The sequence below is a fragment of the Polistes canadensis genome, unplaced genomic scaffold (assembly GCF_001313835.1).
Source record: "Polistes canadensis isolate GaletaPanama2010 unplaced genomic scaffold, ASM131383v1 scaffold_27, whole genome shotgun sequence".
Taxonomy (NCBI): Eukaryota; Metazoa; Arthropoda; class Insecta; order Hymenoptera; family Vespidae; genus Polistes; species Polistes canadensis.
Window position 1 is genome coordinate 274,649 of NW_014569574.1, and position 22,107 is coordinate 296,755.

Below are 22,107 nucleotides of genomic sequence, written 5' to 3' on the forward strand. Positions count from 1 at the left end.
AACTGGATCGATAAAACAGGAATATGCTCGTGAAGGGGGCAGACTGGGGTGTCGGCGAGGGTGGGCGGCGATCAGGCGGTTGAGCATAAAGAGGATAGGATAATATCGGTGTGCGCGCGTCCTCTTGGCTAACTTCGATTTCGCCACTTTAATGTCGGCGGAGACGAGGATGTAGTTATGCCGAAGAAAAGCACGAAGCATGTGAAGGAATCTGGGATAACGAGAAGCTCCCATCATCACGGTTGCGATTCCGGCACGAGCACGGATATCAAAGTGAAGCACTTTCGAAGTGTTCACATTGGCGTTACAAATGGAAAGCGTTGGTTATCTCTTAAAAAAAGACTCGGATTGTCGACAGACGAAGACCTTGCAGTTTATCTTCTCGATCTTGCAGAATCTATCGTCAGGTAGGTTCAACGGTTTAACAGGCTATGACATAGTTCTTGGTGTGCATTTAACATTTCGACTTGCATCAAAGAGTTCTCTTTCTCTATGCGCATGGGGGTAGCTGTCACTCTGTCGGGGTTTTCCCTCTACTGTCAACCGTCTGTTATACTCAATCGCCATCTTGCCGCAACGCGCCGGAGGGGCAAGGGAGGATGATCGATATCTGATCAAAAGCGCGGGATAATGGTCTTGTTTTCAATACTTTTCGAAATTATGTCAATCGTTCGATCGAGTTATATTTAGATCAATACTTTTTTATGATGATTTTTATCAAAAGAAATAAAAGATTATATATTTCTAGGATTTTAATTCTTATTATAATCAAACAATTTTATTTGCAAAAAAGTAAAGAAGACAGCCGCGAATCAGTTTTACTTTCATAATTTTTTGAAAAATATCTATATATGAACGAAATCTATATATATTGAATTAAATTTAAAAATTATTATAATTAACTGTATAACAATTTTGATTAATTTTATGTAATTAACGTCAGTAAATTATGAAGATACTTGATAGTTGTATTATTTTTTAGACAAGATAATAAATGCAATGGTCTTGAAGAATGGAAAACAGATGGCAAAGAAGAAAGGAACTCAGAAATTGTCAAGACTGAAAATTCAATAGAAGATGCAGAAGAACCTCTTCGTCGAAGCCTAAGAAAGCAGAGTACTTCTATATGTCCAGAACCTGATGTTTCATCTACTGACACAATACAGTCTTTACAAACAGAAGTACACGATGATGTTATCAAGCTCCATGTACGTCGTAGTTCAAGATCTAAACATCATAAAAATAAGGCTAAACATCATAAAGACAAACGCAAGAAAAGAAAACACTTGAAAAGTGTACAGAATATAGATGCAAATAAGGATTATAGATTAGAAGAAGAAAAAAGTCCCATTAAAAATACAAATTCAGTTATTTGTAACACAGAAGTAAATTCAGAAACAGATAATAAATCTAAATTAGATGTAGAATGTTTTCATGTCGCTCCAAAAAATATCGAATCTATTATGACAAAGACTGAGCATCATATAGATAGCATAGGATTTATAAAGGATGTAAATAGTGAAAAGAATGAGTTAAATTGCAATAGCAAAGATATCGATATACTTAATGAAGTAGCACAGATTGGAGAAGATACATCTAAACAAAATGTGCAACTGCAAACTACTCCAGCTGTATCATCTCCTGAAAGAAATATAATGAATGAATCTGTTGTCAAAGTTGTGAAAGATATATTAAGTTCTCAAAATATGGAAAATGCAGAAAATAGAAAAATTCATGATACGGAAAACAAATTGCATAAGGAACAAAGCACAGAATCTCAGGAAAATAGTAGTTCAATTTCTAACGTACTAGATGAAACGGAAAATGCTAAAGCTTTGGAAGAACGTAAATTAAAAAAGAAACGGAAAAGACTAAAACATGAAACAGACGGGGAAGAAAATATTGTCAGAGATACGTGTGATGATTTTTTGGACGATGCCATGCACAAACATAAACGAAAAAAGCACAAGCATACAAGCGAGCACAAAAATAAAAAGCATCATGACGTGCGTAAAGCACCACAAGATGGAATCATTACTCAAGAGGAGACTTCAAATTTGAATATAGTAGAAAATGAATCTGTTATTTCGGTAATAGATAAAACTCAAAGTGATGTAAACTTTGATGGTAATATATCGGAGCCTCACAGATTGGCAATTACAATTAAACTCTGCCAAGATTGCAACAGTCGGCATTTACAAGATGCCTGCCCACTTAATACACCACAATATACTATAACAGACTCTATAACATATGAAGATTGGATAAATAAATACAAAGAAAATCTTGAAGTAATTAAGGCTTTAAAGTCTGATGATCCAATGTCGGAAGGTTACGGGAGATTACCAGATGATGGTTTTGAGTCGGATGAAGATTCAGTATCTGTAGATCATTGTAAATCGAAATCGAAGATACAGAGGGAAGAAAAGCAATTACTTATAGATTCAGACAGACCTTTGTATGCTAGAGATTCTTTACCCGAATGTTTTGAATTGAAAATTACAACAACGGAGCATGGTCTTGGAATTTACGCCAAGAACCCAGTCCCCATGTATGCCAAATTAGGTCCATTGGTTGGTAAATTTGTAAAAGAAATGGATATACCGGATGATTTTCCTATGAGACATATTTGGGAGGTAAGTTTAATATGTGATGAATTTTGATTATATTAAATAAATATAAATAAAAAAGCGCTTATATTAAGAAATTATTTACTTTCTTTTTAGATAGATAATAATGGTAAAACTTCATACATCAGTACCACTAATCCATTGAAAAGTAATTGGATTCGTTATATGAGACCAGCTGAAACCAAGGAAGGAAGAAGCGTTACAGTAATTACAAAGCAAGGTGAATTACATCTTATCACTACACAAAACATCATGTCAGGAATGGAATTAACTTATTGGGCAGATTCATTGTCTTCAGCATGGACTAGGAAAAATAAAATTGATAAAACAAGTATGTTAATATTATTTTATATTAATGTTAATAATTATAATTTTGTAATTAATTATTAATTCGATTATACTCTTAGATTGTGGTGGATGTAATTTAAATTTTGCCCATCCTATATATTATCGTCTGCATTGCTGCATTTTTCACGATACCAATTATAGTTTGACTATTAGAAAATATCATTGTAAGGTAAGATGTGTAAACTAATTTTATATATAAAATAATATTTTTACATTAATATTTATATATTTTGCACATATAACAGAAGATTTTCTATTAGGTATGTGGAGCTGCTGTTCTAGGAAAGGACAATATTATGAAACATGCAGCAGAGTTACATGCAGGACGTGGTGCATACCAATGTCAGTATTGTAAAAAATTTTTTTTAAGACTGAACTATCTTGAAATGCATAGAACGTATGGATGTGCACAGAATCCGCAACGTTCTAGACCTTTGTGTGATTTTTGTGGGCGTAAATTTTGTCAACCTCAGAAACTCAAAGTACACATTAAAAGAATGCATAGTGGTAAGAATACAATTAATATACAATTAATGTACAATTAGAGATCATTTATATATTAATTTTTCTTCTTTAATTGTTATTTATTTCATTTCAATAGATATGTCGGAAGTACTCAGGGAATTCCAATGTAAACTTTGCTTAAAGCTTTTGGGCTCTCGTGCAGCTCTACAGCGACATATGAAGGAGGTTCATCATAAAGATGTAGTAGGAGCAGCAACATGTGATCGATGTGGAAAAATGTTCCAGAATAAAAGTAACTTAAAAATACATATGTTGACTCACAGTGGTGTTAAACCTTTCAAGTAAGAATATTATGTTAATATGTTTTATTATTAAATAGTACTAACTTTGTACTGTATACATATTTTTTGTATATATATATATTTATGTAATATTTTTTAAGAAAATTACATCTTTCACAGATGTAAAGAAAATGGTTGTAAAGCTGCTTTTACTACAAAGCAATGTTTGCAATTTCATTATAAAAAGGTACATGGTCTCACAGAGGAAATGATGCCTAAAATTGAAAGATCCGTTGCATATACTTTCGATGCGTACAGTGGTGGTCTTGTGGAAGATGTTGGACGTGGCAAAACTCCTCGTTTGAGTAGAAGAAATTCACAAGTATGTATTTACTATATTTCTAATAATATAGTAGATAAAATAGATAAAATATTCGGAAATATAAGCAATATTTTGTTCTTATTGCAGGATAACAGCAACAGTTTACCATCTTTGGATGAATGTAGTTCAGAAAGTAGTTTAAAAGTTGAAACAACTACAAATTCTACACATCCTGCTATAATGGAGTTTCCAACTGGTACGAATACTACACCCAAATACACAGTGGAGCATGATACTAAAGTATCTAGTGCTTCTACGCGTATTACGATGCCTGTGTCAAGTGGTATTGATACAAACATAGAGAATGTACGTACAGATGTAGATTTGTATGCCGCATCTAGAATACAAAGTAAAGGAAGCAAAAAATGGTTAGGTGAATTTAATCCTACAACAACGTCGGACTTACCAACTTCTCATCTACAACCTGCCCCACAAGATGTATATGAATTCGAAGATAGCAGAAAAGAAGAGGAAGAGAAAACAGTCTCTACAACTGCTACAACACAATCTTTAATAGATAGTAGTAAGCTAGGCCTTAGTGTATACAGAAGAACAGAAAGTGCAAATGCTAGCTTACTCGTTGAAGCAGCTTTAGATGCTGCTGAAAGAGATATAGGAGCAGTTTCTAGTCCAATATTGGAAGACAATGATCGCGATGCAAATTTATATTCTATTTCTACACAATTACAGTCACCATTACCGCAAAGATCTCCAAATCATTTAGACTCGTACATGCAACAGCAGGATGAATTAATATCACCAGCACCTACACCAGATAATCGACATACTCCGCCTAGTCACTTGCACGTAGATTATCATCTTCATCGGCCAGTGGATTATATGAGTGCATCAAGAACACATAATATCGAACAATATCTACATCACGAAGATTTACCACGTGTTTCTTCTCCAAATAGTTATATTCACATACAACAAGAAGACTTGGTATCTCCTTCAGCTACACCAAATTCGCGATATCAAGATATACACCATCACCATCAAATGCCCACTGATAATTTATCGAGCGATGAAGGTGATTCAGTAGCTCAAAATCTTAGTCTTTCTGTCAAAGAGAAAGCATTACAATTAGATTTGTCAACGTCATATAAGTACGATCCTCTTGAGTCAGATTTTGGTAGAGAGAGATCTAACTTTGAGCCTCTTGTATTGAATAGCGGAGAGCTTCAAGGTTTAGATATGTCAGCTAGAGGATTTCATCATAGTTTTGGTTCTCAAGTACAAAATGCAAGGTATCATCATCATCATTTATATGAAATAACCGAAAGGCAAAGTGTCGATCTCAGTAGGACAGGTGGCTATTCCATGTCTCCGCCACCACCACCTCCTCCACCCTATTCTCATAGTGATGTTTTGCGGGTTGTTAGTTTAGATCTTACACCTGGTGGAAGACATAGTGTTGATCTAAGTCTTTCAAGATCACATCATTTACATGGTTCTGGAACTCGTGTTATTACTAGCCCGCAACCAGCTAGTTCTTCTAACCCGCATATAGTACCTGACACAGTTGAAGGACGAATTTTATCTCCACCTCCGCCTCCCTTAACAGGATACAATCCAAGTTATCCTGTAAGCCCAGCTCCATATCATCCTCCCAGGCCAGCGTACCATCATTATTCTGGTTATTATTAATAATTCCTAACATAAATCACAAACCCTAACTTTAAAAAATTACATTTTTATTATGAAGTAAATTCATATACAGAGCTCAAGTCTGCAGTTTGTATACGATATAATGATGGAAAACTTTACATCATTACTCTATTTTATTTTAATCTTATACAACCATACGTGATGTATATAAATGAAAGGTTTTAGAAAAACTATTGTTTTATTTATAGTCTTTGTTATCGACGTTATGTCATTTGTCAATATAATTATTTAAGCTGGCATTTCACGATTTAAAGAACCTTTATCGTATTCTTGAAAATTTACTTTAATAGATGATACTCGTATTATCAGGTCGGTTAAGAAAACTGCCACTTTAATATATGTATTTCTAAGATAGAAAGAGATTATTTCGTACCACAATAACTTGTTTCTCTAGCTAAGGAAAAACATCTTTGTTTTATCAATTATTTTACATATATTTCTATTTCTATTAATAATTAAAAAAAATTTTATGTTCAAACTAAGGACGAGAAGCTTTTATCAAAAGGATAAATATAACATATTAATAATATATGTTATATTATCGGTATGATATTAGGATCTGAATTATGCACAAAAAAGAAATATATTTGCATTAAGACGAAACATTATATCATTTCCAAAGTATCTGTATGAAAGAAAGATCTAGTTCAGCAGATGCAACAATGTGTGTGTGATATAAGTGTGATACGTGTATGTATGTATGCATCCTTTAAATTAAACAATATTATTTTTTTAAGGTATTGGATAATAAAACTTTATGGATAGCTCTGTTCTAGAAATTTAAGCTGTATGAACGTTAAAAATGATTAAGTTCTCTTCGGTTATGTAGCTATTAGATCTATTATTTATTAAATTCTTTTTTCCATTTTTATACAAAAAAAAAACATGCCATATATAATGGTTATCCCCTGTTAATATGGATCATTGGAATAGATCAATTTCAGATATCATGATCCAGTACCACGTCCGTGATAATTAATGTTATAAAAAGTTGTTACTTAGCTTCTAGCTTATATTCTTCTATTTCAGATATATACTCCCCAACAAAAAATACTCCATATAAGATGAGATTAGTCACTATTTCATATTAGTAACATCCTGGGTAGGATTTGACATTGCCGTCATGTATATTTTTCAAATTAAGAATATGTGGTATATAAAAAAAGAAAAAAACAAACATTTTTAACGTATGATATTATGCTTGTGGTTAAAAGCAGAAAGTTGTAGTTCATAAATAATATGTATTTAAAGTTATTATCTCATTGGTGTGCAATTTTTTAAAAATAACAACGTACATTTAATGAATTATTTATAACGTTACTATATACAAGGTGTATAATATAATAAAGTTGCAGACAAAATGATTTAATTACTTTAAATGTACAAAAGAAGATTGTAGCAAATAGTATTACCCAGGATTTTAAAATTTATGAAATAATTCAATCAGGATGCCTAATGGTAGTACTAAGTATACATCTGTATGGTGATTACAAATTATAATGTTCTTTTTTATTCTAGTCATTATGTACATGTAATAAAACACATTAGCTATGTAATGAATGGTTTTGGCTATTGCAGATGAGTGCAAAGCATAGCGTATACAAATAGAATTTTTGAAAATATGTAATCTTAAACATATTTCTTTATTCTTAATATATTATCTTTTCAGTATCGTGTCAAGCTTATTCTAAGAAATGCTCAAAGAAAAAAAACTTTAAGTACAGGAGTAATAGAACAGTACAAGTTTATATATTTTTTTTAATTCATGTTATTAATTGTGTACTATGAAATAATTATGAGATTTTGATAGAACATATGCATTTAAATATACATAATAATTTTGTATATAATAAACATTTATTTGTACATTATGTTTAATAATGCGCATGTATTATTCATTATGTACTCATTTGCAAAATCCATATTTATTATTTGCGTGTAGCTTCCAACTTTTTATAATTACGCTCACTAGCCATTTATTGAAACCAAAGATCTAGATCTATTGTAACGTTTGTGCCAAATTACGAGGCGCTCATTTTTATGTATACAACTTTAATTAATATAAATATCATTTCTTCACTCTATAGGTGTACAAAGAAATACTGTTTTAATAATATTAAAATTAATTGATATTTTCTCAAATTTTGTGATTATTTTATTTTGTATGCGTATACATTATGTATGAAAATATGTAAAAATGTTTTACATTTATATATTTATATATATATAATTTGTACATTTTTCTTTTTATTTTTATAATTATTGCCTGTAGAAAAATGCAAATCATTTTCTTTAAATTTAACATACAATGTTAACGATTAAAGTTTCTGTAAAATCTTTGATTTATATTTTTTGAAAAAGAATATGAATTATTGGTACACATATATATATATATATCTGATTGTCACAATTATGTATTTTAATTATTTTTCAACTATTATATTAGAAATATTCAATTTAATTGACGAAACAATTGCTATGAGATTTTTATAATTATAATTTAATCTACTTTTTAAAATTGGTCATATGTTCATATTATTTTTACAATAATGAGATTATAAAAATAATATAAAATATAGTAAATAGATATCTCTCTGTTATTGTAGGACAATGATTTTAATTAATTTAAGTTACATATTAATTGTACTCAGTTCAGTTAAAAATGTATTTTATATATTATACATAATGTTAAAAGGAAGCTTAAGATGAAAAATATCGTAAAAATTATGCAAAATTCAAAAGAATTAAAATTCACGAGTACAAATGTGGCACAGAATATATTTGTATCGGGTTTATTAATATTGTAATAATAATAGAATACAACAGTCATAAAACAACCCAAAATAATCTATTTAGAGTCTTCATTCATTTATTACCCTTATCTTATTATTTATTATATTTAAATATTATTTTATACGTGTTTTAATTGAAATATTGCAATACCTCTAAGGGTTTTTAAATTTGGCGCCTCAAATGGCTATCAATATTTGCTCCAGCGCTGCATGCACACACACATACGCAGTCGTCTTTTCACACTTTCGTGAAGACGTTAAAGTATACGAAAATGGCTTGTTCCGCTGTACGCTCACCTATTTTCCGTAATTCAACGGTAATTATGAACTCTTTTATATTTTTATTTATAATTATTTATAAAAAAAAGTATTGGTAATATAAGTTTAATTATTAAATATAAAATACCATCGTGTCTTCTGAGATATTTCTGAATAGTATGTGTTATGTAAATGATTACGAATCTACATGTCAGCTACGTATCTAAGCTTTTAAATGTCTGTCCCATACTCTAATATTTGTCTATACTATTTGTAATTTTATAATTATTGTGACTGTAATTAAATCTTTTACTTACTGTAAATGAGATTAATAAATATTGTAATAATTAATATTAATATTTTTTTCATTGAAAATATTTCATTTGATATTGTTGGATCTTTAAATATACAACAACAAAAATTTATATAAAATAACATTATTTATAACTTTATAATATATGATGCACAAGAATAATTAAATATTCTCCAATTGTTCGGATATAATTACGGTAATCAGTTATATATGATCAGATTAATCAGTTTATATTTTAATATAAACCATCCTTTAAGTATTCCACAATGTTATTGAAATTTATACTTTTTTCTATTATTTATTTTAATTATTTCTTAGAATGCAATAAAATTATATTAATTATATTTTCTTGCTTATCTATAATTAAGTGATTAATATAAAATATTTATATTTTAGGTGAGACATTATGCAACTGCTACTGCCACCCAGGCTTGCTCCTCAACCAATCTTGAATCTAAAGTATTAAATAATAAAGTTTTAGCTGTAGCTCTTGAGAATAATAGTCCCATATCACAAGTTTCTATTATTTTCAGGTAAATTTAAAACATGAATACAAAGCATTATTTATATTTTTATAAATATGATTTCTCAAATACATATAACATTTTAGATAGTAAACCATAATATGTTAAATATCATGTTAACCCCTTACGATATGATTTAAAACATGGAGCTGCGTACTATAGTTTGTTATATTTCCTGTTTCTTATGTTTAACTTTTAAGATTCACCATGAATAGAACTTGTATTTCTCATGTTTGGGCTGTAAAGTGCATCTCGAGTCTCATATGTTGTTATAGTGCAAGGGGTTAATGTAAACATATTATTTAAGATATTGATGAAGAATAATCTAATTAACTAATCATAAGTAAATTTTATATTAAGGGCTGGCTCACGTAATGAAACTTATCACAATCAAGGTATTAGTCATCATTTGCGTATTGTAGCTGGTTTGACAACATGTCGTTCCAGTTATTTTGCTATAACCAGAAATATACAGCAACTTGGAGGAAATATAATTACTACCAGTGATCGCGAAAGTATTGCGTATACGTTGCAAGTTACACGAAATAATTTGTAAGCTAAATTTGTATTTTTATTTTCTTAATATATTTCGTTAAATTTATGGAGAATAAGTCTGCATATTTATATATTTTACTAGGGATCAAGCTTTACAATTTTTAGAAGATGTTGCTACACAACAAGTATTTAAGCCATGGGAAATATCAGATCAATTACCTAGATTACGTTACGAGTTATCAAGAATACCTGAAACTACCCGTGTACTTGAACTTCTTCATAGAGCTGCTTATCGTACAGGTCTTGGCAATTCTTTGTTTTCCCCAAAGCGACAAGTAGGACAAATTAATTCAGAAGCTGTAAGTAATATTTAAATTTAATATTTTTAATATATAAGCATAGCTATTTAATATTAATAATTAATATATATATATAGTATTAATAATTTTTGTTATTTTCTAGTTACAACATTTTGTTAATACATGGTTTACGGAATCAAGATGTGCTGTTGTTGCAACAGGTGCCCCATTTTCGGAAGTATGTTCATTTGCTTCAAACTTAAATGTAAAATCAAATAAAGCTCAGGATGTACCTACAAAATATCATGGAGGAGAACTTCGTAAGGAACGTAATTCGTCAATAGCCAGTGTAGCAGTAGCTGTTGAATCTACAGGTTTGAATAAAGAAAAAGATGCTTTAGCATTAGCTGTACTACAAAGAGCTATTGGTACTGGGCCACAAGTGAAATGGGGATCCAGCATAAGTCCAATTTACAAAAGTGCGTTTGGTGTAGCTGGTAAACAAACATTTGCAATATCTGCATTAAATGCTATTTACTCCGATTCTGGTCTATTTGGTTTTATTTTCTCCAGCGAACCTAGTATTGCTGGATCGGTTAGTATCATCTTTATAATTATTATTAAGTACATTTATACACACAGTTAAAACAAATTTATTATATTTTTCAGTTAGCAGCATGTACCTATAAGTGGTTAAAGTCTCCCCAATTATCAGATGCTGATATTTCTCGTGGTAAAAATATATTGAAGGCTGACATATTATATGCTACTGAAAATGATTTTGGATTATTAGAAATCCTTCAACAGCAAGCCTTACTTAAAGGTACTGTTTGTTCTCCAAAGGAAATGGTCGCAAGCGTAGATAAAATCACTGCAAACGATGTTAAAAGTGTATGTATATTACATAGATTAAAATTTGTTTAAATGGATCTTATGTAATAATTAAATACAATAGTTTACTAATTATTTGAATCTATAATATATATTTGTTTAGATTGCCGGAAAGTTAGGCTCTGGTAAACCAACTCTAGCTGCGATCGGTGATCTTTGCAGTGTTCCAAATTTAGATGAATTGAGTTAGATGCTAAGTCTAACATTTCTACACAATTAGTATCAATTGTTAATAAACATCAATTTATAATTAAGCGATGGAACGATATTATCAGTGCTTAAAAAAATCAGTATATACGTGATCCATTGCAGTTATAACGTGTAATGCTTCTGTACATACCAAATAAAAATAAAAACTGCTATTCTGTTTGAGTTTTATTATTTTTTAAATATATTCAAATATATAAGTTACATAGAAAATTTCAACGGTATAATAATTATTTATGTACATTTACCATATATACAAAATTAATCTCAAGCAGGTGAATAGCAAGTTTTTTTGGAAAATGTAATTTCTTTAAAAATAAAAAAATTAAGAAAAATATATTTTATCGATGTAAAGTATGAATTACACATAATTGTTTATTTACAGAATATATATAATCTTGATATTCTACATTATTTTCATGTAAAATTTAGTTCTGTGTGGTGTGTGATTGTGCATATTCCTTTAATAAAATTTTATTTCTTCTATAGAATAAAATTTATTATAATTTTTGACGGAAGGCTTCAACGATTTTCCATTTATTATTCTTTGCAACATAGGCCTCAAATTTTCCAAATCCTTCAATAATTGAAACTAAAAGAAATATATCAATAAATTTAATTTATCTGTAGAAACAAAAAAATATATCTATAATATAAATACTTAAATTGATCATTACAAGAATACTTACATGTTTCTCCAATATTGAACTCAACTTATTAAGAAGACTTAAAACCTGAGAGTCTTTTGATAGAATATATTGCTGATAATGAGAATCAAGAAGAAGAATAGACCAATCATATAATTGCTTGTTATTTGGCTCAAATGTATCAAACTCATCATCTACAGTTTCTTGATCTAATTTTTCAATTAAATAATTTAACAATCTAAGTACTTCATCAAAATTTAAACCTGTCTTTAAGTATGATAATAAAAAAACATCAGAATAACTAATACAAAAGATTTTATCTAGAAATTTATTTCTTGTACTAAGTATTTTCTGGTCAGATATACCATTGCTCATACCGTTTTGCAATGGAATAAATGTGTCATCGGAAGTTCTCAATGAAAACATTAATAAATCAGTTAATAACTTTTCAGGTAAATCCTTGAAATTATTTAAACACCAATTTATTGCAATAACATCTTTAGACTCAATTAATTGCGGTATTAACACTTCTTGTATTCTTGCATCGCTTAATCCTTCAATTATGTAAGATAATATTTGTTTTGATATATTTTGTGGCATGTCATCTTGTCTAAATGTTGATTTCATTGGTTTTGTGTTTTCCCAATGAGCTATTATTGAATCTTGCACTATAACTACTTCATCTTCTTCATTTTCATGATTATTTTTAAAGCGTACAGATGAACCCAACATTGCTGCTATCCTCTGTGGTGCAAGACGATATGGAGCAACAGCTAAATGTCTATTCGCTGCAAGTAATAATTTGTCCTCTACTCTCCACATTTTAGCTTCCTTTGTATAAAGTTTTAACTTTTGAGTCGCTTGGACTAATTTAAATTGCACGTTGTATACCATTAAAACAGCACCTTCTTCTGACACATCTGCTCCATAAGCAGCTATCATTGTTTCGTTTAATGCTACCATTATGACAGGATGCGTAGTATGAATATTTGCAATGACACTGATTAATTTACTTGGCTCTGAATCAGAGGTATCAATTAGCGAATGACTGTACAATCTACCATGAGACCCTAAAATTGAGTAGACAGTGATTTATTGCTAATACTTTTATAATTAAACATAAATTTAACATTAATTAAATTATTAAAGTATTTGCTTACATAAAGTTAATAGGTATGCATTAGATTTACTCTGCATTACTACATGAGAAACAAGTTCTTCTGATGTACGCTTTAATTCAATTCTTTTAATATGATCTGACTGTACACAATTACCATTATTAAGTTCAACAATAATGTAATTGTATATTTGATCTATTTTTGTTAATTCGCATAAACTTGCTTTGCCATTCAAATATATCAATTGGCAATCTAATAATTTTTCTTCAGACTTTAAAGTTCCTTTATTATACCAAGATTTTCTATTTTGTAATGCCCATTCTAAAGATGCCGTAGCTCCATTTTGCTGTACCACCACAGGTGGTAAATCATCATGAACTAATATAGTATGAAAGGGAAATTGAAATTTATATCCCTTTACGTTATTCAAGTCAGATTCTTCAACTGACCATACCTTAATTTTTCTTTCATTAAATACTGCTGCATATCGCTGGGCTGTTTTATCATAAATTACTGAAGTAGTAAGTCTTTCTTTGCTAGACCAACTGCTTATTTGTTTCAAATCTTGCAACTAAAAATATAGAACATATATACATTTGCATATACACACAACATTATTTATATATTTCTATGAATAAATATTTAATATCTTTTAACATCTTAAAGTGTATATATAAATTGAATAAAAGATCCTTTTTTAAAAACATGTAACCAATAAAAAAATTAAGCGTATAAAATATTAAAAAAGATTATATTATAGTTTTGAGTTAATTGAAGTACAAAAACTAACCTTATATCTTATGACAATATTTCTACCAAGAGTAACAATGGCACATCCTGGATCTGAATCTTTTTGGACTCCTAAGAGATTTTGTTGGTCGATTAATGGACACAACGTGTAGTAGGAACTGAGTTTCGCCATTTTATTAATTTTTTATTAAAAAGCCGAACGTTCATATAAAACGCGGTAAACTAAACTACACGTGAGTATTCGCGGCACAAGTTTTGATATAATGGATACACATTCAACTTCACACAGTAGACTACAGCGACATCTGAAACAATTATTTGAAGTTGGCCATCAATGCCGTACATATAAATAACTTCAGAGGGCGTGAAAAAAAGCATGGCGTAAATGTGAATATAATGGTGATGGCGTCAGTGAATGCAATGATCATCTATTTACAGACAATTCTCGATGACGAATATCGTCTTATCGTGTAGTAATATATTATAAAAAATGGCTGAACCACAAGAGCAAAAGAATAAAGAAAATACAAGTGGTGGATTAAAAGATGCAATGGTGAAACACGAGAAACGGGAGGGTACGCTGACAAATGGCGGGAAGGGATCCGGCGATGATGCGGACAGTCTTGAAGAATTACCGCTGGATATTGGCGAACATTATCTTGTTCGAAGATCCGATGATTCGTGGCGTAAATAAACTATACCATACATGTTCATTTATTCTATTTGTTTTGATTTTTTTCATTTATTATTTTTTAGTTTCTTTTGTTTTTTTGTTTTCTTACTTTGTGCCGGCTTTTATATACGATGCTATAAAATATTTTCATGAAAGATTACAAATAACAATTTAACATTGTTATTTGCTTTTTTTTTTTAACGTAACTTTCAAAGAAACAAAAAAGTTCTATTAATCGAAAAAAAATAATGAATAATGAATATTGTGAATGAAGATTTTACAAATTGATAATTTGAATTTGTAGATCTGTATATGTTCCTTTTTCTTTTCCTTTTCTTTTTCTTCAAAAAATGTGAAGTCTATGTTTTTATGCAATTAAGAATAAAATTCTAATTATTAATGAATTATTAAATTTAGATCCTGCTGAAATCATTCAAACACGTTACAATGAAAATGAAAGTCATTATGAATACTATGTTCATTATGAAGGACATAATAGAAGACTGGATGAATGGGTACCCCGTGATAGAATTATGTCCAGTAGATTTGATATGAGCGATAGAAGTTGGAAAACCGGAGATAGAAATTCTACCAGTGATTTATTAGCAGATTCTTCTGATCGTAAGATAACCAGGAATCAAAAAAGAAGGCATGATGAAATTAACCACATACAAAAGGTACATTATTATTTAAACTAGGAATAAAATTTACCTTTAAATTATAACTTCTATCGTTATACTTTTGTAGACTTATGCAGAAATGGATCCAACGACTGCTGCTTTGGAGAAAGAACATGAAGCTATAACAAAAGTTAAATATATAGACAAAATTCAAATTGGTAAGTGTGTTGATTTATGTATTTAGAATATTTTTAATACAGTGCATATTTATCATTAAATAAGTCTCATGACTTTTAAAAGTTTCATTGTAGGAAAATATGAAATTGACACTTGGTACTTCAGTCCATATCCGGAAGAATATGGTAAGCAACCGAAACTCTGGATCTGTGAATACTGCTTGAAATATATGCGCCTTGAAAAAACATATAGATATCACATGGTAAGAGTAATTTTTTATTTTAATTGTAATTACTTCATTACTTTGTAAACTTTAATTATTTCGTTTTCAGAGTGAATGTACTCATAGACAGCCCGTTGGAAAAGAAATATATCGTAAAGGAACGCTGAGTATTTGGGAAGTAGATGGTAGAGAGCATAAAATTTATTGCCAGAATCTTTGCTTATTAGCAAAATTATTCTTGGATCACAAAACACTTTATTTTGATGTTGAACCTTTTCTTTTCTATATTTTATGTGAAGTGGATAAACACGGAGCACATTTAGTTGGATACTTCTCTAAGGTAATAAATGTTTTCTATTAAACATTAAATAATCAAGTAAGTAGTATCACTTCAAATATAAAAGTCTTTTTTATTCGTAGGAAAAAGAATCTCCCGATGGCAATAATGTAGCTTGTATATTAACTTTACCTCCGTTTCAAAGACAAGGATATGGAAAATTACTTATTGCTTTTAGTTATGAACTTAGCCGAATTGAACAAACCGTTGGAAGTCCAGAGAAGCCATTAAGTGACCTAGGAAAATTATCTTATCGTAGTTATTGGAGTTGGATACTTTTAGAAATCCTTAGAGATTTCCGTGGTACGCTTAGCATTAAAGATTTAAGGTAAACTGGCAATAATTGCACACTATATAAAAAAATATAGTGGGTGATTATCTACTATATATTTATCTTTAACTTGATTGATCATATATATTTAAATATTTAATTAAGCATTAATTTTTTTCAGCCAAATGACTAGTATTTCACAAACGGATATCATATCGACATTGCAAAGTATGAATATGGTAAAATATTGGAAAGGTCAACACGTGATTTGTGTGACTCCTAAATTGGTCGAAGAACACATAAAAAGTAGTCAGTACAAAAGACCCAGACTTACTGTAGATAGTAGCGCATTAAGATGGGGTGCACCACCTCGGAAAAATGTGAAACCTGGTAAAAAGTAAAATATGAAACGATTAAACTTAATAATTTTTATTTTTTTTTTTGACTAATTAGAGATGTTATAAATAAGATAAGACTAATGATAGAACGATACGTCATAATATTAAATCTATATATATAGAATCTACATAAAATTCTTTACGACTGTGAAAAGATTGTATAAATTTAATATATAGAGAATGCTTATTTGTTGTAACTTTCATTTTTATAAGTATCAAAATATAATTGGAAAAGTTGTCAAATATTTCAAAATTAAATCGTTTCATTGAATTATTTTAAGTTAGGAAACAAAATAAAACAAATATTTATTTATTAATAATTATGTAATTTTCAAAAAACCACCTACACACACTCACATGCGTTCAGTATAATTTTTCAAATTGTTAAAAATGAATTATCTAAACTTCTTACATAACCGGAAACAACTTGTATAAAAAAACAAACGAGCTGGTGTGATATCGTACAGTATTAATACAATTAACAATTTTCTTGTATAAATTCGATAATTAATAAAATATATTTATCAATCTATTTTTTCTATCAAATAGAGTCAATGATATCTTTAAAATAATATAAAGAATTAATCTTTATTGTATTAATGTGTGTAAAACACATTAGTTATAGTTTTGCAATAGACGATCTGTGAGCATTTATAGCTAATTGTACAGCATATTGAGCGGTACCAGGAGCTGTACAAACGCCGTAACCGCCATGTCCATAATTATGTATTATCTATAGCAAACAAACAAAGTTTTATAATTTATATCTCTAATCAAGAAATATGATATCGATACTAACTGTAGTTTTAGCACATCCATCAGAAATGAATTCTAGTTCGACTTTAACACCACCATCTCTATGTGGTCTTAAACCTACTTCTTCTCTTATATTTTTAGCCATTTTGAGAGATGGTACAAGTGTCTCGCACCGATTACGAATCGCAGCAGATTCATATGGACATAATTTTAGATTTTCAGAATCGAAATTTCTTGTTCCGCCTAAAGTAACTACTCCATTAAATCCAGGAATTATATAAGTATCTAATTCACCATAAAAGAAAGTTTTTAACCAAGGAGCAGCGACCTACTCATCAAAAAATATATGAAAAATTAATTTCTATTAATAGGAAATATAATAATAATTACATTTATATACATAAAACATACTTTAATTACTTGTCCACGTATTGGAACCATATGTCTATCGTTGCATAAATTTCTAGCCCCAAGTCCGGTACAATTCATTATTATATCATATTCTTTAGTTAATTCTTTTAATGAATCTATTTTCTGTCTCTTTATAGTAGCTCCGTTGGATTTTAATCTATAAAATAATATTAAGAACTTGTCATTGATTATCATATCATATAATCTATGACATAAGAAGATAACTCACTGTTGTAAAGTCCACGGAAGATATAATTTGCATTCTGTGAGCAATGTTGTAAAGAAGCAACCAAATTTCCAATCACCTCCAACTAATTGGAATTCCTCTTCTGTTACATTTCTGTATATTGGCATCAATTTTTCCATCCAATGATTCTATTTGTCAATAATTTTAATGAAAAAGAAAATTATAATCTTTTATAAGGAAAATGCGTAAATTTTGTGTACGATGGAGACAATTATCATTATATTTTGTTATTTACAAATGAGTATGTAAGTTGGAAAGTTTTGAGTTTCAATAAAAAACTTTTTATGTTAAGTTCAAAGCTTTTCAACCCACCCATATATTTATAATAAATAAATGTCTCATTTAAACCTTTATAATATTTAGAGAATTGGCAAACATATAGCCCGAAATACTTGTTACTCCTGCTTGAAATGCATCGGGTAGTTTACTTATATCATCATAAAATGAATACGAATCCTGTATCCATTTCCTACACAAAAAATAATTTATATTTATATTGTAAACAAATTGATTTTATTAAAATAAAACAGTGTGTGTGTAAAATAGTTTTAACATTGAAAGTAAATACAATTTGATATAGATCAAAATTAGTAGTGGTAGGTTTACTTTTAATGTTTCATCATAAGTGCCATGAAACCTTAATTTTAAAAATATCCTTACATTTAATAAAATAAGATAAAAAATAAAATATATTTATAATAAAAAGATCAAGTGACAGCTATTATTCACCTTGTTATCTCTTCGCTAGGTCCACAATATGATGATCCGACACGGAATATTCCTGCTGCAACATTACTAACAATATTATCCAAATTGGAAGCATAAATTGTTATTTCTGCATTATGCAATGTACGTTGCATTTGTAAAGCAGTGGTTAAACCAACTGCACCACCTCCAATAACTGCGATTTTCATTTTCTCTCTACAAAATAATTTGACTGAATGGATTATCACTTCTTCTTTAATGATTTAAAAAAAACAAACTTCTTTAAAGATAACAATTTTTATCTACTAAAAGAAACATTACGGTACAACATCCTATTTCTCTGCATATAGTATATATAAAGAGCATATATATATATATATATATATATATAATTGTTTTTCTTAATTCATTTTCTCGACAAAGTAGGAAATGCCGACATTATTCACAATGCCTGACGTTTTTATTAGGCAATGTAGGAAACAAGAATTGTTACGCAACAATTGTACATAATCTTAGACATTGTATACAATACTTAGGCATTCTACAGAATACCAAATGTTGAGAAGAATACATTATCGGGCAACATGCGTGCGCACACACACACCATACAAGCGATCAGCTGATCAAACGAACCGAAAGAAGAAACGATGAAGGAGAGCTCCTTCTGTTGATTTTTGGGCTTCCTCGAAAAGATAACGGACCGCCGACCAGTACATTACGTATCTCTACATGTGTATTCCTCAAAAATACAAATTTTATTATGAAAATATAATGCAAGAGAAAGAGAGAGAGAGAGAGAGAGAGAAATTTTTAATTACATTTCATTACATTTTTCACGCAAAGACAGTTCACATAGTTTGGCACTTTTTTTTACACATACATTTGACGAATCTTTGGCTACTTCCTCTAAACTGAGTAATTGCAACTAACCGGAAGGGAATTTTATGATTAGGAATATCTTCAATTTTAAACAAGTTCTTAGGGCATAAAGTGAATTATGATCTCGCATCTACTTAGTTTAAAATTCCTTGAAAAGTTCCAAGTCGATATAAATCTGTCACACTCATTACATCTACCAATATATTGCGCGAATCATCTCGCCCCTTGTTAACGTCAGGAATAGGAACTCGCACAGTAATTCCCAAAGAAACAGTAGGAAATTGTTTTTCTTAATTCATTTTCATTTTTTTTGCTTCTACTTCCACTTTGATTTTAGAATCTATTTTATCTTCATTAGCATTTTCAATTGTGAAACAAAGGGGGCACAAAGTATCCTTTTCATTATCTTTACTAGCATGACCACAAAAGGTATGAATTTTTTGACGACACTTTTTGCATGCAAGTACATCATTCGTTTCCTTTAAACACATATAACAGGTATCAGAAACGGAAATCTCTTCGGTAATCATGACTTCATCATGTTGGTTATCGACATTAATCTCTTCCATGTTTTCTAAAATAGTCTCTTTTTTTTGTATAATCTGATTAGTTTCACCTTTTTCCATTGTTTGGATGCTTTCTATTACTTTTTCTAACTGTTCCTCTGTATTTATGCCTTTTAAAACATCTTCTGGTAGAGAAGACGTTGTAAGCCCCATTTTTGATTTACAGCCAAAAAGAGCTTCGTATGGTGTTTTTTTGATCCCAAAATGATAAGCTCTATTTTTCATAAATTGAACGAAACGCAGTCCTTCACTCCATTGGCCAGATTTGTTGTCCTGCATCCAAGTACAGAGCATATTTATGATATCTTGATTAGCTTTTTTGACATTACCCTGGCTTAGTGAATGGCAAGGCTCGCCATGGACGATCTTCAATGCTGGCCAAAACTCCTTCAAGCTGATTACCACATTATTGGTAAATTCTCTACCATTGTCAGACTGTAATATTGATGGCGCTCCAAGCAACAAGAATATGTCCACTAGGTTATTGGCTACTTCTTCAACTTTTGTTGACGTTAGAGACTTAAGAATCACAAATTTTGTGAGATGATCTTGGTACACCATAATAAATTTGTATTCTCTATCTGGCTGAGACTGAAAGTCAATAAGATCTACCTGACAACGGGAATTAAACTCGGAACAAATCAGAGGAGATTTCACAACAATGCCTCTTTTAATACCTTTCTGTTTTTTCTGGCAAGGTTCACAAAGGTGGATGTACAGTTCAACATCGTGACGTGTAACGTTTTTGTATTTGGTTGAAAGTTCTTTCATCATTCTATCACGTCCTCCATGTCCAATAGCCAAATGAGCTTCATGAAGTACGTGAAATAACTCTGAATCCGTGACGTAATACTGTATAGTACTGAAACCTTCTTTAATAGGATAAATAAGTTTATTTTTTGTTTCTACGGTTATCACATCATAACGATTCAGCAACTTATAGTCCCTTGGTTCTTTCTTAGTAGCTACTTTAGCTTTCTGTACATCATTTATTAACTTCTGGTAAGTAGTTTCGGTTAAGAAAAAACTGTTTCTTGCAGCATTAACCCGAATTTTGGAGAGTTCATCGTCGAATCGTCGTTTCATGTCTACTAAACATGATTTCTTCTCCGACACTACAGTTTGCTTCTCCATTTTTATGGAGCACAGTAAAAAATTAATTTTTTTTTTAACAAATTGAACACTTTGCTACGCGAGTTTTGTGCGCAGGTTTTTAAGACTTTACATACCGCCATACTTCTTCTACTTTAATTTATAAAAGTGCACGACTTCTATAAATTAAAACTTACTCAATGCCGGTATGTTATTATGTAGGATCCACTGTTACTTATCGTAGTAGAAGAAGATTATTACATTTAGACCGATATTCATAGAGGTTACCATGGAAAATCTGTATCTTTTGTTCCTTATCATAGCAGAAAATAAGCACGGTTAGAACAAATTGTTTCATACCTGCATTTTATTGAAAATCATTCGAAACGAATCGTAGATGTATTTCTTACTTTGCCAGTTTCTTATTTGTCATTCTACAGAATGCATAGGAAATGTGAAAAATATGAATACATTTCCAGCTAGTTTAGGCATTGTGAAGAATGTCGGATTTCCTACTTTACCGGTAACATATGTATATAATGTCTTTGTATCCTTTATAAAAACTTTATGGGTGAATAAACTGAATTGGGTTTCACTATAAATAGTTTTTTATTTATTAAACAATAATTACAGTTTCTTTACATTATTTACATTATATATATATATATATTTATAATTCTC

The 22,107-nt window shown here is 29.8% G+C and overlaps 6 protein-coding genes across 7 annotated transcripts; 3 read left to right on the plus strand and 3 right to left on the minus strand.

Annotated features, from left to right (window-relative positions):
- Positions 1–177: 177 nt before the first annotated feature.
- On the plus strand, positions 178–7,648 carry LOC106783887. The gene is made up of 8 exons (XM_014742854.1): positions 178–407; positions 983–2,636; positions 2,727–2,961; positions 3,038–3,147; positions 3,239–3,485; positions 3,580–3,784; positions 3,905–4,106; positions 4,194–7,648. The coding sequence occupies exons 1-8, from the start codon at positions 178–180 to the stop codon at positions 5,754–5,756; spliced, it is 4,446 nt and encodes a 1,481-aa protein (XP_014598340.1). The 3' UTR covers positions 5,757–7,648.
- A 1,132-nt stretch (positions 7,649–8,780) lies between these two features.
- Positions 8,781–11,885, plus strand: LOC106783901 (cytochrome b-c1 complex subunit 2, mitochondrial). Its single transcript, XM_014742889.1, has 7 exons — positions 8,781–8,886; positions 9,537–9,673; positions 10,025–10,216; positions 10,302–10,518; positions 10,622–11,053; positions 11,128–11,349; positions 11,453–11,885. Exons 1-7 carry the CDS (start codon positions 8,842–8,844, stop codon positions 11,537–11,539), a joined length of 1,332 nt encoding a protein of 443 aa, XP_014598375.1. The 5' UTR covers positions 8,781–8,841; the 3' UTR covers positions 11,540–11,885.
- Positions 11,886–11,914: 29 nt separating this feature from the next.
- On the minus strand, positions 11,915–14,364 carry LOC106783899 (nucleolar protein 11). Of its 2 annotated transcripts, XM_014742886.1 has the most exons (5): positions 14,112–14,364; positions 13,364–13,892; positions 12,581–13,273; positions 12,246–12,466; positions 11,915–12,148 (listed from the first exon to the last, which is right to left on the minus strand). In XM_014742886.1, exons 1-5 carry the CDS (start codon positions 14,241–14,243, stop codon positions 12,020–12,022), a joined length of 1,704 nt encoding a protein of 567 aa, XP_014598372.1. In that variant the 5' UTR covers positions 14,244–14,364; the 3' UTR covers positions 11,915–12,019. The 2 variants fall into 2 exon arrangements, with proteins under 2 accessions (XP_014598372.1, XP_014598371.1); XM_014742885.1 differs by having other exon boundaries at positions 12,246–13,273.
- Positions 14,365–14,409: 45 nt separating this feature from the next.
- LOC106783900 (histone acetyltransferase KAT8-like) lies at positions 14,410–17,302 on the plus strand. The gene is made up of 7 exons (XM_014742887.1): positions 14,410–14,757; positions 15,162–15,421; positions 15,492–15,582; positions 15,676–15,803; positions 15,874–16,104; positions 16,185–16,429; positions 16,554–17,302. The coding sequence occupies exons 1-7, from the start codon at positions 14,562–14,564 to the stop codon at positions 16,771–16,773; spliced, it is 1,371 nt and encodes a 456-aa protein (XP_014598373.1). The 5' UTR covers positions 14,410–14,561; the 3' UTR covers positions 16,774–17,302.
- Positions 17,130–19,622, minus strand: LOC106783902 (D-aspartate oxidase). The gene is made up of 7 exons (XM_014742890.1): positions 19,523–19,622; positions 18,914–19,105; positions 18,533–18,653; positions 18,167–18,312; positions 17,938–18,094; positions 17,570–17,854; positions 17,130–17,503 (listed from the first exon to the last, which is right to left on the minus strand). Exons 1-7 carry the CDS (start codon positions 19,603–19,605, stop codon positions 17,390–17,392), a joined length of 1,098 nt encoding a protein of 365 aa, XP_014598376.1. The 5' UTR covers positions 19,606–19,622; the 3' UTR covers positions 17,130–17,389.
- Positions 19,623–20,058: 436 nt separating this feature from the next.
- On the minus strand, positions 20,059–21,468 carry LOC106783848 (KRAB-A domain-containing protein 2-like). The gene has a single exon (XM_014742763.1). The coding sequence runs from the start codon at positions 21,466–21,468 to the stop codon at positions 20,059–20,061; it is 1,410 nt and encodes a 469-aa protein (XP_014598249.1).
- Between the last annotated feature and the right edge of the window lie 639 nt (positions 21,469–22,107).